Source organism: Alosa pseudoharengus, unplaced genomic scaffold, assembly GCF_046254945.1.
Source record: "Alosa pseudoharengus isolate Yale_2024_CS ecotype anadromous, Long Island Sound unplaced genomic scaffold, YU_APseudo_1.1 YU_APseudo_1.1_scf_17, whole genome shotgun sequence".
In the NCBI taxonomy this organism is placed as follows: domain Eukaryota; kingdom Metazoa; phylum Chordata; class Actinopteri; order Clupeiformes; family Clupeidae; genus Alosa; species Alosa pseudoharengus.
This window is the reverse complement of record NW_027468640.1, coordinates 17,069,943-17,088,796: the sequence shown is the minus strand read 5'-3', so window position 1 is coordinate 17,088,796 and position 18,854 is coordinate 17,069,943. Positions and strand designations below refer to the sequence as shown.

The following is an 18,854-nucleotide window of genomic DNA, read 5'->3' as shown; positions in this document are numbered from 1 at the left end:
AGTATGACATCAAAATAACATCAAAACGACATCGCGGAGGTCAAAATCTTGACGTCAGATTGACATCAGTACATTGACGTCGATACAACTTTCATTCTAGACCTGTTTCTAGACGTAATTTTGACGTCGATGTTTGATGTCATATTGATGTTGAATTGACATCAAATGCCCACTGGGTTAGCAAAGATAATGGCAAACTATTCTGGCAACGTCTCGTTTCATAACTTGATTGCATTTTTGTCCGCTTTTCATCACATTATTATGACCATTAAATGTAGGCTATGCTATTTTGCACGCTAAAATCTGATTCATCACAGGTAAACACAATAAAGAATGGGAACGTAAGTTGGATTATGTATTCTAAGTTGCAATTCCTCTGTATGTCCTGTTGGTGACCTCAGTGAGAAGTACTGTTAAGACGCTCTTAGCTGGTAACGAGAACTCTGGAGCACTCGTAGATCTATCGTTAAGCTACGATGGTTTCGGGAAACAGTCGGCAAATCTTAAGACGTTCGTAAGAGGGACTTTACGATGCTCTTAGGCTTAAGATGCTTTCGGGGAACTTAGAACTATCTAAAATGCATGTTGCAAAGTTGCAATCCATTGAAATTGAGAAATATCTGTTGGCTGAAGCTTTTTGTCACATCAGCTCTGTGTTACAGGCCTACTGTGAAATATATAGGATTTCTTTGGAAATAGACATTTGTGGTAAAGACATTATAGTTGTTACAATTATAGAAAGCCCCACTTTGAACTGGAAAATGCAATCCTCTCAACATTTGGAGACTGCACATGGGATTGGAACACTACCATTAGGAAAACAAATTATAACAGGTTGAACACCACAATGCACAGCAAAATACTAAACTCCCTTACTGACCAAATAATGGCACAAACAGGTGAGGCTGTGAAGGTAAATGGAACGATAACACTGCTATGGTAACTAGACTACCAACTCACACAATGTTTGTGCAAACATATTACAACAGAAGCAAAATATTCTGAAGGAATGTTGAGAGTCACCATGGGGTGTGGTGAAAGATGAATCTGTGTGTGTACGTCAGGGAGAACGTGGATTCTGGGTGTGGGTTTTTTGTGCGAGGCATGACTAAATACTGGTTTCCCATCAAGTCACCCCACCTATATATATATAAATCTATATCACACAGACAAACACAGAATAATTTCACAGGTTCACCATCAGTAGAATCACCACGATTCAACTGACAGAGTTCCCTGAGGACTTAACTGAAATTGGGCTAACTACAATTGGGATCGGCCAACTGCATACTAGGATCATGTGAGTGTGTCAGACTTTCTTGACTTTTCAACATACGCAATTGATCATTCATTTTAAATGTAGCATATTTTTTTCATTCTGGTGATTAAATAGAATAGCCATGTTGACCCTTATAATAAAAAAAACAGAATGTTTAAATGTCAGTATAACTATCTGTACAAAGAATGTTATGGGTAAAAATAGCTCCTATTTGGCAAATTTAAGAGAAACTTCTCTATACTCCTACAAAATGGACATGTCAGTCTTAACTTCAGGTCTGCTAATGCAGGGTGCGATTTGTAAGGGGGGATGGTGAGGTTTTCCTATCCCTACGTCTGCTAAATTATTTTTATCGTCGGGGGGGGACAACATTTATCCCCCTCTGCCCCTCATATTGATTAATGCTACATCATATAAGTAAAGCGCTGCAACGTGAGAACAGTCTAGTAGGCTAGCCTACATAATAATTTGACATCAGAAACGCACCGTGACCGTCAGTACTGATACTGCTGACACAGTGGCTGCGTGATAACTTAATTTGGCCTTGATCGTGCAGGACATTTCAGAATGTTGAGTGTGTAATCCATCATAAATGGCTAGGTTCAATGGAAAAGTTAGCTGGACAAATGAAAGAAAACGAGAAGGATTCAGTGAAGCATAATAATGTTTTAGAACCTTCAAAATTAGAAAACTGATGCAACTGAGATGGAGGACAACTGCACGTAGAGTAGAACGTAGGCCTATTGTCCGAAGGAACTTACATTAAATGAGGAGATATTTGCTGAATGTCACAAAAAGTGTTACAGAAATTGCTTGGCATCGCTTATTCAATGGCTCTCTACCGAAACACCTGTAGTTTGCGGAGGACGAACGAGAAATCACTCGTTTGTAGTAGTAGACAAATCACTTTTAGAAATAATCTGTACTGCAAAAACGAATGTTGGTGGGTATTTAAACTATCTAGCGCACACATCCGGCCCGTGGGCTTTCCCTGACCGGCCCGCGTAAGGTCCGTGAAAGAACAAATAGTGAAGAGCCTAGCATAGAGATAATGCACGCAAATCAATATCGTTGCTTTTATTTTGAAAGCGACTGCTATTTGTACGCCCATACATTTGTGCGTGGATGCATACGATGTAGGCCTAAACACCCTCACTGAATTGTGCTGGTGAATAGAATTTATGCTTCTGCGTCGACACAATGCAGTTGCCTTTAAGTCGGCGTAAACCTTTCAAAGTTTTGTGTGTCTTATGTCTGCGTCGCTCACCACCGCAAAGGTTGTCAGAACGAACTCCTGCTGTTTGTTGGCGATACGAAGTGTTAATTTCAAAACGTTACTGGCAGAGTTTATTTGCAAAGCTTATGTTAGCGAACTAGTATGAACCACAGGTTGCTTGAAGCAGCCGGCTCAACACACAGGGCGAGTTGACCAATCACAGTTTTGTGCATAAAGTTAAAGCAAAAACATAGCCTACATTTTTAAAATAGTTTTCTTTGTGCATGTTGATTAACTAATGACAGCCTAATATTGTCTGCTCCACATTTTCATAGTCTAATTCTACATAGAGTTAATTTAATGATGGTAATGATTTAATGATGAAATATTGCTGAGTGTTGATGAAATGGTGGCACAGGCCTATGGTTGTACTGACTCCTTCACATTTTCATGGCCTAGCCTAATTATATAGATATTGTAGTACTTTTTTATATCAGTCTTTGAAAACTGAAAAAAAAAAATGTCAATGTCAAATCATTTTCGAGAATGAGGATTAAATACTGGACATAGATTAAATAGCCTATTGCTGTTTTTCCTTTGTCTCCCTCACATTTTCATCTGTTCTTACGAGTAGTAGTAAACAAAACCATATGATTTAATTAATGTTATACAAGAACAGAATAGAATTGGACAGAATTGAGTTCAGACTTGAGTTCGGTATTTTGGGTCCGGCCCTCCTCAACAGTCCCAGTTTGTCATGTGGCCCCTTGGGGAAATTAGTTGCCCACCCCTGATCTAGCGGGTGTTTTAACAGCTGCAAGAAATAGAAGCTTCATGGTCTTTATGTTCTGGTTCGTAAATTATTTTCATAAAACTTCAAGTTGCCCTATAACTTTACTCTTCACTGCACTGTAGGCAATTAACTGACAGTATGATAGGCTATTTATTTTCTGTAGGCTACAATAAACACATTTATTTTCAATACCATCTATTGATGTCATTGTGGTTGAGATATCTGACATTTTTCTGTTAAAGATTGGCATGGAGACAATGGGACATGGTTGCCTTTGTCAGTGTCCTTATGTGAACTTGCACAGGTCAACTTGCTCATCTTTACTTGCGTACCACTTCACACCAGTGCTTCAGACCAGGGCTGATGCTTCAGCAATAGCCGTCACTGAAAAGCTGTAAGTGTTGTTGAACACAGCTGTTCTCACATTAGCTGATTGCGATAAACATAAACCATTGTTGCCTAATTACCAATTATTCATTACACCTGTGTGTAGTATCTACTTTTTTTGTTTTTTTCACATTTAGTATTTTGCAGTATTTTTAAAATACAAAAATACACACCAATAAAGTATTTTGATACAAAATACAGAGCCATTTCCTTCAACCCAATAAAATACAAATGACAAAATACTATTTTGCATTTGAAACACATATTACATGTTTCAGAAATACTACCCATCCCTGGGAACAGGCAGATTACATCTTTATAGTTGGCCATATGATGACATACTTAGGTTAATACTGTATTTCACCAGTTAGGGCACCAAAATGGCCAGTAGCTGCACTGTGTAGCCTATCTTGACATGTCTTTAAGTTTTGGGTTACAATATACAGGTAGTGGGCTCTCTGTTGATTGTAATGAGTAGGCCTAAGCCTAAAGTTACAGCATTTCTATCACAATTGACCAGACTTTGACCTTTTGTCTTCTTTAAACAAAATTCTGGCTATGTTCCTTGTATTGCATCATGAGCCATCACTGCACCTATTGCATTCTACTGTAGCCTTAAGCCTAGCTCAGTCATTATGTTGTACCACATCACCCTCCATTAGAAGTGCAATGAGCTGCATTGAGCATAATAAACAGCATTTAGAATTCCAAATCCATATTTGGTAAAAGTAACTTAAAAGTAATACAATAGTAGTGTAATGCCTTACAATTCAGAGACAGTAATATTATAATGTAATGAATTACTTTGAAATGACAGTAATAAGTAATACATAATATATTACGATTTTGAAGTAACTTGCCCAACACTGATTAAACCACATGTCACTGCTTGACTAAATGAAAAATATAGGCTACTGAACATGCATGGAGATCGTCATAGAAATCGTGACAGAAATTACGATTTGTGGCAACATGTTGTAGAAACACAACCACATCCTTTAGGCCTATTTGGTGGAAATCTTCTACATTGGTTATAGTCAGCGATTCACATTAACTGTAGGCTATCACCACAAGTGTACACTAAACGTTTTTGCCCAAGTTTGTGTGCCGTCATCACATTTTGCAAAATTAGGCTACCTTCGTTACTAACCTACCAGTTGATACTTTTTACGTGCATCGACTCGCGATTGATTGTGCATCTAATGTAACACTCGGTGGAGAGACTTCCACTTTCCAAGTTCCACTTTCACTGTCATTGTGAGCTAAAAGGCTACTATATGGGAAATACTTTGAAGTTCCTTTTGAGTCCAAACATGAATAGGTTTTCTTTAACCTGTGCTACACTTTTCCACCAAGTTGTGCGAAAATTGTAGGTACCCGGAGTTTTTTTTATGTTGACAGACAAACCGCATTACAGTAGTCTACATGGTGCAGTAAATGGAAGGTCTTCGTAGCGCGTGCAACTTACGTCTATAAAAACAATATATTTATGGAATAAAATTAGACACCTCTGATTGCTGTTTTTCGGTTAAACTGCGATGATGTGAACACCAGCCAGCGGAGGGCACTTATATAGCCTAGGCTACCATGCATGGACTCGTAGGCTATATTTCCCCACAAACCAAGCGGCTGCTTGGACAAATCCACTTGAGGGGTGGGGCAGGGGGGCGCGATCGTAACACACACTTGAACCTGTCATGAAGAGGCCAAAATGATTGACCTGTCACCCCCCAATCCAAATGGATGCAACTGCATTTATAGGCTAAGCCAAGGTCTACATGACGGGCCGCAAATAGGCTAAGGCTACATTTATACATGGCCGGCTATTTTCATAAACGGACATTTCACCCTCTCCGTTTTCAAAAATAACATCATGCACACCTGTCAGTTTTCAGAGAAGTTTCCCCGTGTATATATGCCGTCAAGAGCATGCCAAACCTGTCGGTGGCAGTGTAAGGAGAAGCTCAATCCCACGTTAGCCAATCAGAATCCCGAAATTAGCAACAACAGAAACAAATCACTTCCTATTTCTCTTTTGAATTATATTTGCCAATGCAAACAGGCCTAAAGCGTTTGCAAAAACGTAAAAATGTGTACCACCTTAATAGCATCCATAATCAGTAGCCAAACAAACTGTAAACATAGGGCACTCACATGCCGTTAAGCATTTTCTGGCGTGTAATGTTACGTTTGAGAACCTAAAACCCCGTTTCTCCCAGTTGACACGACAACACATAACCGGCGTTATCATAAATCTCCACTTTGTTTTTAGTTTAGTTTTTAGAAATAATCGTTTTATGTGATAAAAACGGGGTTTTCGTGTAAATGAGAGGCCAAACCACAGGGAAATATCTGCGTCTTCCCTTGGTGTAAACGGGGCCTAAATAACTAAAAAAAAAAATCCCGGAGGTCACCGGCCCACCGGGCATTTGCCCGGTTGTACAGATTGCCAGTCCGAGCCTGCATGTTGTAATGTTTCGAAATTCACAATCAGATCTCAGTAGCAAGGGAATTCAGCAGCTTGCAATAACACCACAAACAACAACCTCAATCATCTATTGTTGTAAATATTTTATTGTAAGTCAAATGAAATTACGTCCTGTCCATACAAACGTGTCATCAAACAGTTTATTTTTTTATATGTGACTGTGTCAGTTTGTAGTGTATTTCGCTAGCTATTTATGAGCAACTAGGTGGTTCCATCTTCACATGGCAGCCCTGTTTTCATAAATGAAATTATTTAAAATCACAATTAGCAGATTGTTTGTATGTGTGTTCTTTTTTGGCATTCACGACTGAGAATAACCTGTAGATCCAGTTGTAGAAGCTTCACAATAAATAATGATCTCTTTTAAATGTAAGTTTCAAAACATTCAGGGGTGGAATTAAATAACCTGCTGTTTATGTGAATTGAGGATCCTCAACTCACTAAGCTCTCCCAGACATATGGTAAATGGTGATTGAACCCTGGGAGGTGTCATTGTAATATTTTATTATATAAATTGAGAGGATGAGCACTCATTTTACTAATTGGTGTGCTCATATAAATTGTGTGTTTTACAAAATTGTGTGGCCATTTTGCTAGACTGTGCATTCATGTTTTCACTTTACAATTGTGTACAAATACACGAGAGTGCACAATTTTGTGGGAAAAATATATATCCCGGGCTCCTTATTATGATATAGTATGCAATATGCAATAATAATAATAATTATTATTAAACGCTTAGCACTATGGACTTTGTGAATTACTTTGTTAAACAATAAGACGCCTTAGAATTAATGCTAGCAAATTATTTTGCTTCCTGAAAATGTGTGGTCTTACTTTATTTGTACCTTTAGGTAGATGTGCTTTCTATTAGATGGGTCACATCATGCAATTGACACAAATGCACCATGCAATTGATACAAAACTACACAGACACTAGATCTACATAATACAAATGTACTAAAGGATCTCTTCCAAGTACTTAAAAATACACCAAATATAACTCATTTAATGTGTGTGTCTGTGTGTGTGTGTGTGTGCAAACATATGATCCACTCTGTCACAGATCCTTCAACTAAGAAAATGTGGGGGAAAATCACTGCTATGGTCATTGTGATTCTTGGTGAGTAGTATCAGATATAATAGTATAATTTATTTTTGCAGGTGAATACAATTGATTACTTTTATTTATCTAATTCACTTTTATCATCCGCAGCATCCGCTGCAATTGGAGCTACACAGTCAACTACTCTGGGAACAACAAGACTAACAACAAATGGAGCAACACAATCAACAACAAAAGAAGCAACAGAATCAACTACAGCTGTAGCTACACAATCAACTACAAACAGTGTAACACAATCAAATACAAATGAATCAACCACAAATGAAACCCATCAATCAACCACAGCCGGAGCAACACAATCGACTACAGTTGGAACATCACAATCATCTACAGCCGGAGCAACACAATCAACTACAAATGCAGCAGCACAATCAACTTCAAGTGAAGCAACACAAACCACTACAATTGGGGAAACACAATCAACCACAGCTGAGGCAACACAATCAACTTCAGTTGGAACATCACAATCATCTACAGCTGGAACAGCACAATCAACTATAGTTGCAACATCACAATCATCTACAGCCGGAGCAACACAATCAACTACAAATACAGCAGCACAATCAACTACAAGTGAAGCAACACAAACCACTACAATTGGGGAAACACAATCAACCACAGCCGGAGCAACACAATCAACTATAGTTGCAACATCACAATCATCTACAGCCGGAGCAACACAATCGACTACAGTTGGAGCATCACAATCATCTACAGCCGGAGCAACACAATCAACTACAAATGCAGCAGCACAATCAACTACAAGTGAAGCAACACAAACCACTACAATTGGGGAAACACAATCAACCACAGCCGGAACAACACAATCAACTTCAGTTGGAACATCACAATCAACCACAGCCGGAGCAACACAATCAACTATAGTTGCTACATCACAATCATCTACAGCCGGAGCAACACAATCAACTACAAATACAGCAGCACAATCAACTACAAGTGAAGCAACACAAACCACTACAATTGGGGAAACACAATCAACCACAGCCGGAACAACACAATCAACTTCAGTTGGAACATCACAATCAACCACAGCCGGAGCAACACAATCAACTATAGTTGCAACATCACAATCATCTACAGCCGGAGCAACACAATCGACTACAGTTGGAGCATCACAATCATCTACAGCCGGAGCAACACAATCAACTACAAATGCAGCAGCACAATCAACTACAAGTGAAGCAACACAAACCACTACAATTGGGGAAACACAATCAACCACAGCCGGAACAACACAATCAACTTCAGTTGGAACATCACAATCATCTACAGCTGGAACAGCACAATCAACTATAGTTGCAACATCACAATCATCTACAGCCGGAGCAACACAATCAACTACAAATACAGCAGCACAATCAACTACAAGTGAAGCAACACAAACCACTACAATTGGGGAAACACAATCAACCACAGCCGGAGCAACACAATCAACTATAGTTGCAACATCACAATCATCTACAGCCGGAGCAACACAATCGACTACAGTTGGAGCATCACAATCATCTACAGCCGGAGCAACACAATCAACTACAAATGCAGCAGCACAATCAACTACAAGTGAAGCAACACAAACCACTACAATTGGGGAAACACAATCAACCACAGCCGGAACAACACAATCAACTTCAGTTGGAACATCACAATCATCTACAGCTGGAACAGCACAATCAACTATAGTTGCAACATCACAATCATCTACAGCCGGAGCAACACAATCAACTACAAATACAGCAGCACAATCAACTACAAGTGAAGCAACACAAACCACTACAATTGGGGAAACACAATCAACCACAGCCGGAGCAACACAATCAACTATAGTTGCAACATCACAATCATCTACAGCCGGAGCAACACAATCGACTACAGTTGGAGCATCACAATCATCTACAGCCGGAGCAACACAATCAACTACAAATGCAGCAGCACAATTCACTACAAGTGAAGCAACACAAACCACTACAATTGGGGAAACACAATCAACCACAGCCGGAACAACACAATCAACTTCAGTTGGAACATCACAATCAACCACAGCCGGAGCAACACAATCAACTATAGTTGCAACATCACAATCATCTACAGCCGGAGCAACACAATCAACTACAAATACAGCAGCACAATCAACTACAAGTGAAGCAACACAAACCACTACAATTGGGGAAACACAATCAACCACAGCCGGAACAACACAATCAACTTCAGTTGGAACATCACAATCAACCACAGCCGGAGCAACACAATCAACTATAGTTGCAACATCACAATCATCTACAGCCGGAGCAACACAGTCGACTACAGTTGGAGCATCACAATCATCTACAGCCGGAGCAACACAATCAACTACAAATGCAGCAGCACAATCAACTACAAGTGAAGCAACACAAACCACTACAATTGGGGAAACACAATCAACCACAGCCGGAACAACACAATCAACTTCAGTTGGAACATCACAATCATCTACAGCCGGAGCAACACAATCAACTACAAATACAGCAGCACAATCAACTACAAGTGAAGCAACACAAACCACTACAATTGGGGAAACACAATCAACCACAGCCGGAACAACACAATCAACTTCAGTTGGAACATCACAATCAACCACAGCCGGAGCAACACAATCAACTATAGTTGCAACATCACAATCATCTACAGCCGGAGCAACACAATCAACTACAAATACAGCAGCACAATCAACTACAAGTGAAGCAACACAAACCACTACAATTGGGGAAACACAATCAACCACAGCCGGAACAACACAATCAACTTCAGTTGGAACATCACAATCAACCACAGCCGGAGCAACACAATCAACTATAGTTGCAACATCACAATCATCTACAGCCGGAGCAACACAATCAACTACAAGTGAAGCAACACAAACCACTACAATTGGGGAAACACAATCAACCACAGCCGGAGCAACACAATCAGCTACAGTTGGAGCATCACAATCATCTACAGCCGGAGCAACACAATCGTCTACCGTTGGAGCATCACAATCGTCTACAGCCGGAGCAACACAATCAACTACAAGTGAAGCAACACAAACCACTACAATTGGGGAAACACAATCAACTAACGCTGAGGCAACACAATCGACTACAGTTGGAACATTACAATCATCTATAGCTGCAACAGCACAACCAACTACAAATGCAGCAGCACAATCAACTACAGCCGGAGCATCACAAGCAACCACAAATGAAGCAGCACAATCAACCACAAATGAAACCTCACAATCAACAACACAATCTACTACAAACAAAGTATCTCATACTACTACAAGAGGAGCGACACAATCAACTACAAATGCAGCAATACAATTAATTACAAATGATACAAGACCATCAACTACAAATAGAGTAACACCATTAAGCACAAAGTCAGCAACACCATCAACTACAAATAAAGCAACACAATCAACTAGTAGTGGAGAAACACAATATACTGCTACAACAACTGCCCCAGCCCCTACCACAATTACAACTACTCTAGCCACCATAACAACCATTCCCACTACAACCACCACCACAACTACAACTAGACCACCATCCCGTCCCGCTCCTACTTTTGAGATTCGTGCTGTCCTCCTCATATTATTCCAGTCAGCTCTTGCCAACACCGGGAGCCCAGAGTTCCAGCAGCAAGCAGCAGAGGTTGAAAATGCAGTAAGTACTCATGTAATCAGAAACCAACACAACAAATACAAGTATTCTGACTTCAGTCACTGATTACTGAAAAACTACAATGCACAGATTATATAAAAATATAATCGAATATAGATTTTATACACTCCAATTGGTTTACTACATCTGTTCATATAGTAGCATTGTTTGTACTGCAGTTTGTTGTTGGATCATGTAATTAATTGTCATATAGGGAAAAAGTCAAGACTGCTTTACAGTACAGCAGTGCTTTTCCGAAAAATATGACAGTAGGTTCTACAACTGTTGCATGCATTCAAACAATAAACTAATGCTTAAATGAGTTTGGGGAAGGACTATTCAACAGAAAACCAACATGACATTTTTCATTAATATTTTAATTAGCAATTAATAATATCAAAAACAGCAGACAATTATACATTTGTGATTGCATGGATGTGTGAAAGCATTTGCTGTTTGTTTGACTTTATAATGTGAACATGTGACTAGATGATATGGAGTTTGAACTTGAAGAAATCGAAGAAAAACTGTAATACATTAAATCTGAAAAATGTTTTCTCTCTTTTGCTGTCTTTGTGTGTAGTGTGATATGATCTATCAACAACGTTTTGGATCACGGTTTGTGCGGACCATTGTGAGACAATTCAGGTAAATTCCCCTCTTAAGTCAAATCACAGTTAGAGAGCAATGTACATTTTAAGACTGAGACAAATGCTTTGACACTGTTACAGGCAGGTTACTCGATACAGAACAGATGAAGTTGAGACAGATATTGACGTTGTGTTCAACGAGAATTCAATTGAGCCCCTCCCTACAAGCTCTGTTGTTGTTGAAGCCCTGGCTATCGCCGTAAATGACTCAAATTCAGGCTTCAATCTTTCTGTGGTTCCTGGATCCATATTTGTGAGAAGTAAGAAAATTGTTGTTAATGAAATTAATAATACTGATCTTTAAAACCATGAATGAACATACTGTATGTATAACAAATAAACCAAAGACTTGGTTCAGACAGCTGCCTCATCATGACAAACTAGTATATAATATGTCTTCACAAGCGTGTGCGTGTGTGTGTGTTTTCCAGGTGAACCCAAATCAGCAGCCATTGTCCAGTTCCGTACAAATGACACATTTATTGCTGACCTTTTGAATTCCACTTCGGAGGCCTTCAGTGAAAGATCCTCACTCATTAAAAGAGAGGTAACCTACATTTTGCGAATTTTAGATGATTGACAGTATGAAACCATTGACCTTGTAATTTTAGACTTTCTGTATTTCTTTATTCCATCCATGTAGCTTGAGCCATTTTTCTTTGAAGACTACCAACCTGATTTCATCAGCCTCACACCAACAAGCTTCAGGTGACTGTCAAACTTCACACTCTAAAAAGCATAGATAATTGTGTTTGTGTGCGTGTGTGTGTGTGTGTGTAGGGGGGTGCGAAAATACATCAGAATTATTTTCAAATAAAATGCCTAATACCCTAATTTGAAATGTATCAAAATAAACTACAAAATACAGTAACCATATTATGTATTAAAATGAAATACTGTACTTTCATTTTACATTTTTTTAAATACTCAAAATACTTTTTTATATATAAAAACGTACAAAATGGGTCTGATCAGATTTAGAATAAAAGGTGCCTCAGATTTGGCCCCTGGGACCATGGCAGCCATTTTTGTTTTTAAATTGCTGACAAATATGGGTTTTCTCAGATGAAAAGGTATTGAAAGCAGGAACTACCAACTAGTTTCATACCTAACTATACATCTTTGTCATTCTTCACACATACTCGTAAACAGGCCAGGGTCCTTAAGTATTTAAATAAAATTAAAATTAAAATGAATACAATTTAGCCTGTGATAACAAATAGTATACCGTCTGCCTTAGTCTACCATCTAAGTTCATGTAGTGTGGACACAATTTATAGTCAAAACTAAGAATCATTTACATTTACATTTAGTCATTTAGCTGCACTTTTATCCAAAGTGACGGAGTGACAAAGCTTTGAATTAACCACATTATAAATTATAATCAATAGGCCAAAATCCTATGTATGTTTTTTACAATATCCATGCCCAAGGTTCCTAATTCAAATCCAGTGCAGAACTGAACAAAAGAATCATATGGCTATATTGAAGTTCCAGTATGTGAGAAACTTGATGTGCCTAAATATCTTCAACCTCAACCATGTAACTAATAAGGAAATAGAATTCTTATTTAGACAAGGTGAACTCCCCACTGTGGAATGGAGAAAGGGATGCTACACGGAAATCTACCGTCGTACCATCTATTGATGTCATTGTGGTTTATTGAGATATCTGTATTTTTCCCCCCACTAAGGATTTGCATATATGCAATACGACTGGTTACCTTTGTCGGTGCCCTTTGCGTTGTGAACTTGAATCGGTAAATTTCCCGTCTTTATTAGCGTACGTCTTCAAACAAGGAGGGATTCACGCCAGGCCTGACGCTTCAGCAATAGCCGTCATTGAAACACTGTGGGCTTCATTGAACACAGCTGTTCTCACATTAGCTGACAAGCATTGATAAGACAGTGAAGAAAGTGACAAGAAGCAAGTGGAAGAGAGAGATGGGGTGGAATCAGAAAATTACCTGGGCCGGATTTGAACCTGGCCCCGGTCCCTGTGGATCTAAATGTGGTATGGGCACTATAGGTTTCATGGTATTTTATGACCCCAGCGTTGTCTTCAAGGCAGCGCTGCCTGGACGGCACTAGGGTTAGTCATGGCTTAAGGTTAGGATTAGAGTTTGGAGTATGGTACAGGCAACTTGTGATAAGGGAATAGGAAATGCGGCTTCGTGCCTGCCAAGGATCGAACCCGGGATTCCTGGGTGGTAACCCCCAGCTCATGCACTCTGCCACCTGTGCCTTAGGATATGGCTAAGAAAAGACAACCTATAAAGACAAGGGGGGGAGGGAAGGGAAGGTAAGAAACAAAAGGGTGGGAATTGAACCCTGGTCCTCAGTGTGGCATACCCCAGGTTTACCCCTGAGCTATTGAGCAGATGCTCACTTTGGAATCCCAGTTGGATTTGTCACTGAGGTTAAGGTTAGGGTTATGATATGATTTATACTTATCACTGAGGTTAGGGTCAGGGTTTGGGTTAAGGTTAGGGTTATGATATGGTTTATACTTATCACTGAGGTTAAGGTTAGGAAAAGTTATGATATGATTTAGACTCAGCCATTAATTGCACACAAATGGAGAAGGGGGGAAAAAAAAGGTAGGGGGGGGGGGGGGGCAGAGCCAGGAATTGAACCCAGGACTCCCGGGTGTCTGGTCGGCACTCTTCCTCTCTACTGTTGAGTATAAGGCAGTTTCCTGAGAAAAAAGTAATCTATAAAACACACAATTAATAACAAGAAACAAAGTAAAATAAGGGAGGGGGGGGGGAAGGAAGAAAGGTTAAAGAATAAAGGTTGAACCCCAGGCCTAAAACTCCAAACAAAAGTTCCACTGAACTAATGAGGTGTTCCAACAGGAGAATCCTGGTTTTTAAATTCTAGTACTATAGACCAATCCTAATTGACTAAAATGGCAAACAGACACCACAAAATCTGCAAGCAACACTTTTTTAACCCATTGTATACCTATAACATTCTACAAGAGTAGACTTTGTAAATTTTTTATTTATTTTTTGGGAGAAAAAAATAATAAGAATACAATTTTCTCACTTTAAAAGGTTTTTTGAGGGTTTTTGTACAGTAAGTTTTTCTAGTCTATGTGTTGGTCATCTTGGTCTCTAAGTTTCCCAGGTAAAACTAACATGGTCTCCATAAAAGTCAAGACATCACTATGTTTAAACCCATACTAGTATTAAACACTGGAACGTCAAAAAGATGTTCTAGAACTCTAGACAACAATCAACAAGGACAAGGGAGACACAGCCACAGGTTTGCTTTATTAGTAATAATCCTGGAAAGGAGCAGGCAGAATAAGGAGGTTCAAATGATGGTAATAACACAGTAATAGTAAGATCCTAATAAGTTAATACACTAGTAATACACTAGTAATTACACAGTAATAGTATGATCCTAATAAGGTAATACACTAGTCATACACTAGTAATTACACAGTAATAACATGATCTTAAAGCGGTAATACACTAGTCATACACTAGTAATTACATGAGGTGTAAATTACCATTTTTCATTTAAGCCCCATGGTTCAATTGTGTTAAGTTTTAACATCCACCTACGTTCAACATTCAGTCTATGTTGCTTGGTCCAGGAATGGTCTGATTGGAGGCCCATGATTCTAAGCTGATCAATGGAATGGATTTAAATATGGTTGTAAACACACCTATCCTTGTTCTTACGGATATAGTAAAGGTGTTGTCTGACTCGAATTTTCATGGAGTGTTTGGTTTCACCAATGTATGTGTGTGTGTGTGTGTGTGTGTGTGTGTGTGTGTGTGTGTGTGTGTGTGTGTGTGTGTGTGTGTGTGTGTGTGCGCGCGAGATGCTCATGCTAGACATGTATTCTAATCTTGCTTCTTGCTATACTTTTGTATTTCCCCTTCAACAGCAATGGATCAATTATCCATGAGGCGAACATGACCATAACCTCCGATGCAACGTTCCCCAATGATACACAGATTATAGCCACCCTGACTAGAGCTGCATTGAGTGGAAACTTGTCATTTACCATCATCTTCATCAACGGCACAGGTAGACAGTTGTGTTACATAAACCAAGGGAGTTCTTCCTCTTTTTTTAGTCACTAATTAATGTTACAGTAAGTGCATTGTTCAACAATATGTGCAAACTGCACCACACAGTGGAATAACTGCAAAAGATGCCAGTGCCATCTTAATGAAAAATGATTATCACTCTTATGCCCACGAGTGTCAAAATACTTAACCATGTTAATAAAACATTTTACTCTGCAATTTCAAAAGGCACAAGGCTACAGTTTCTCATTTTGGCATGCCAATTTGAACAGTAAACTGTTACACATTAATATATGTGGGAGATTGTTGGAGATCAGACAGGATTCACATTGACTGCTTACAACACTATTGTTATTGTTATTGTACTGCAGTTTGTTCCCTGACCATATAATTCATCGTTATACAGGAAAAAGACTAATCTATGAATTTAATTGATTTTCCTTATTTGATTTCTTACTGATTTGTTTATGTGCCAGTCATGCCCAACATTTCTTGCCGTGTAAAAGCCTATGCCTGTTACGAGAGTATATCATGTCTGTCAGGTGTGCAAGGTAAATATAAATATAATGCATTCTGTACTAACTACCTCCTTTGTCTTCTTCCCGAATTCATACACACACACACACACACACACACACACACACACACACACACACACACACAGCTGTGTCAGCGGGTGAAGTCAGCAGCAGTGTTAACCTCCTGAGTGCCTGTGGGCTCACCCTCTTGTCACTCCTTGCGGCTCAGCCCTGGTAAACCCCGAGATCTCTCACCTTTGACCTTGCATTTGAGTGGACTGTCCCCATGAAGAGAAAATGTTTGATGGATCTAATTCCACCACCAAAACAGATATGATCAATTATGATTTGTGTTCTGAGTATTGCTGATTACTGTCTGTGATCATAACCTATTCATTTATATATTTATTTAAATATGAATTTTGTTATCAAACAATTCAATTGTTGGAGGAAAAATAAACCATGTCTGTTTTTGTTTTCTAATGCTAAAGACTTGGAGCTGGTATTACTAAACATATTGCATATTGCACAACTATTTTGTATGTATAAACAAACTGGGTGTCTTTTTTATATTTATACTAATTTACTTGCTGCCATTGTTTTCTCCAATTCATAAATATACATATTGTACAATGAGATATAATTAATTCTGAGTTCACATGTATTGCTGATTACTGTCTGTGTTGATAACTTATTATGGTAACGCTTTAGAATAACATGTGCTTATTAGGTATTAACAGTGCATAATAAGCAGTTAACAATTCATTACTAACAGTTAGTTAACTGTTGTTATCCTTTAATAACATTAACTAACTGTTAACATGCAGCTTGTAAGTGTTAATAAGCAGCCTTATAAGTTACTTACAAGCATATTTGTTAACAGTTGTAAGTGTTAACAAGCAGCTTGTTAATGGTATATAAGACAAAGAGGTGGATAACTAATACGCTTATAAGACCTTTCTTACCTATTTGTAGTAAATTTTGCAGCCCCCCAATCTAAAGCGAGGACCATGTAGCCTATAGTTCCACAAGCCCAACCTTCTATCTCTCTATATACTGTATCTCTCCATCTAACTTGGTTTAGCTGTGAGAAATGCACCTTCAAAATTGTTGCTGTGAGCAGGAATCGAACCCCGGTCTCCTGCATCAGAGAGTGCATCGCTACTTCTTGAGCTACACTACTTTTCTTATACAGCTGATGAAATTGTTTATTTTGATTCTATATTCCGAAGTGCTATGCTTTTTACTGCTTTTTTATGTTTCTGATGGAAAAGTGGTGTTTAATTAATGCAGAAACAGACCACGAATGTTCGTCTCTGTTCAAGGCAAACTGAAACATGTTTCAAATCGATCACGAACGTTCGCCTATGTTTGCAACTTTGAACCAGAGCTTTGAATGCACCCACTTATCGTCTTTAAGCCTCGGTTGCTAGGTAACCAAACTATATACAAAGCTGGCATATCTTTAGACTGCTGACAAACTGACAAACTGTTTTATGCATTCACTGAACAAAGATTAAGGAAATGAAACACCACTTTTCCATCAGAAACATATTTGTAAAAAGCATAGCTAGTATGATATAGAACATCGGAGTATAGAATCAAAATAAACATTTTCATCAGCCAATTAGGAACAATAGTGTAGCTCAAGAAGTAGCGATGCACTCTCTGATGCAGGAGACCGGGGTTCGATTCCTGCTCACAGCAACAATTTTGAAGGTGCATTTCTCACAGCTAAACCAAGCTAGATAGATAGATACATTATATAGAGAGATAGGAGGTTGGGCTTGTGGAACTATAGGCTACATGGTCCTCGCTTTAGATTGGGGGGCTGCAAAATGTACTACAAATAGGTAAGAAAGGTCTTATAAGCGTATTAGTTATCCACCTCTTTGTCTTATAAACCATAAGCATTAACAAGCTGCTTGTTAACACTTACAACTGTTAACAAATATGCTTGTAAGTAACTTAAAAGGCTGCTTATTAACACTTACAAGCTGCATGTTAACAGTTAGTTAATGTTATTAAAGGATAACAACAGTTAACTAACTGTTAGTAATGAATTGTTAACTGCTTATTATGCACTGTTAATACCTAATAAGCACATGTTATTCTAAAGCGTTACCCTTATGATTTATATATTTGTTTACTTAACAAACAATAAAATTGTTGGAGGAAAACCAAAATCATTGACATGGAGCTGACATGTAAACATGTAAATAACAGTGTCTGGCTATATACACTGTTAAATGTGGCTGTAGGTTTTGCAGTACAGTACAGCTAAATTCTACAGTATGATACAATATCATGTTTTTACAGCACAGTGTTGCAGTTAATGTTGCATTCTGGGTAATATTATTGACGCGGGAATATATTACAGTACATTTTCCCGCATACTGTAACTTTGCTGCCACCTTGCTGTAATATCGAGAACGAAGTTCTGCCAACCCGACGACTTTACTCCTTTTCTGAAGACATGACCCATAGTGGAATGAGCACAAGTCATTGAAATTTGGTGAGTTTGGTTTTCGGATTCATTAAGTAGTTTTACCCCGGCATTGTGTAGATTTTTGTTTAGTAAAAGACGAGCATAGCTTGTTTGCTGGTAGCTGGTGTCGATAGCAAAGTATTGTCTCTGGCTTAAGCAT

At 38.7% G+C, this 18,854-nt stretch overlaps 1 protein-coding gene across 2 annotated transcripts; it reads left to right on the top strand.

The window, feature by feature from the left end:
- Positions 1–1,176: 1,176 nt before the first annotated feature.
- On the top strand, positions 1,177–16,972 carry LOC143127306 (uncharacterized). 2 transcript variants are annotated; one of them, XM_076288713.1, is made up of 10 exons: positions 1,177–1,300; positions 3,531–3,682; positions 7,230–7,286; positions 7,380–10,993; positions 11,574–11,638; positions 11,722–11,900; positions 12,072–12,187; positions 12,284–12,348; positions 15,544–15,686; positions 16,353–16,972. In XM_076288713.1, the coding sequence occupies exons 3-10, from the start codon at positions 7,247–7,249 to the stop codon at positions 16,442–16,444; spliced, it is 4,314 nt and encodes a 1,437-aa protein (XP_076144828.1). In that variant the 5' UTR covers positions 1,177–1,300; positions 3,531–3,682; positions 7,230–7,246; the 3' UTR covers positions 16,445–16,972. The 2 variants fall into 2 exon arrangements, with proteins under 2 accessions (XP_076144828.1, XP_076144827.1); XM_076288712.1 differs by lacking the exon at positions 3,531–3,682 and having other exon boundaries at positions 16,353–16,971.
- The last annotated feature ends 1,882 nt before the right edge of the window (positions 16,973–18,854 follow it).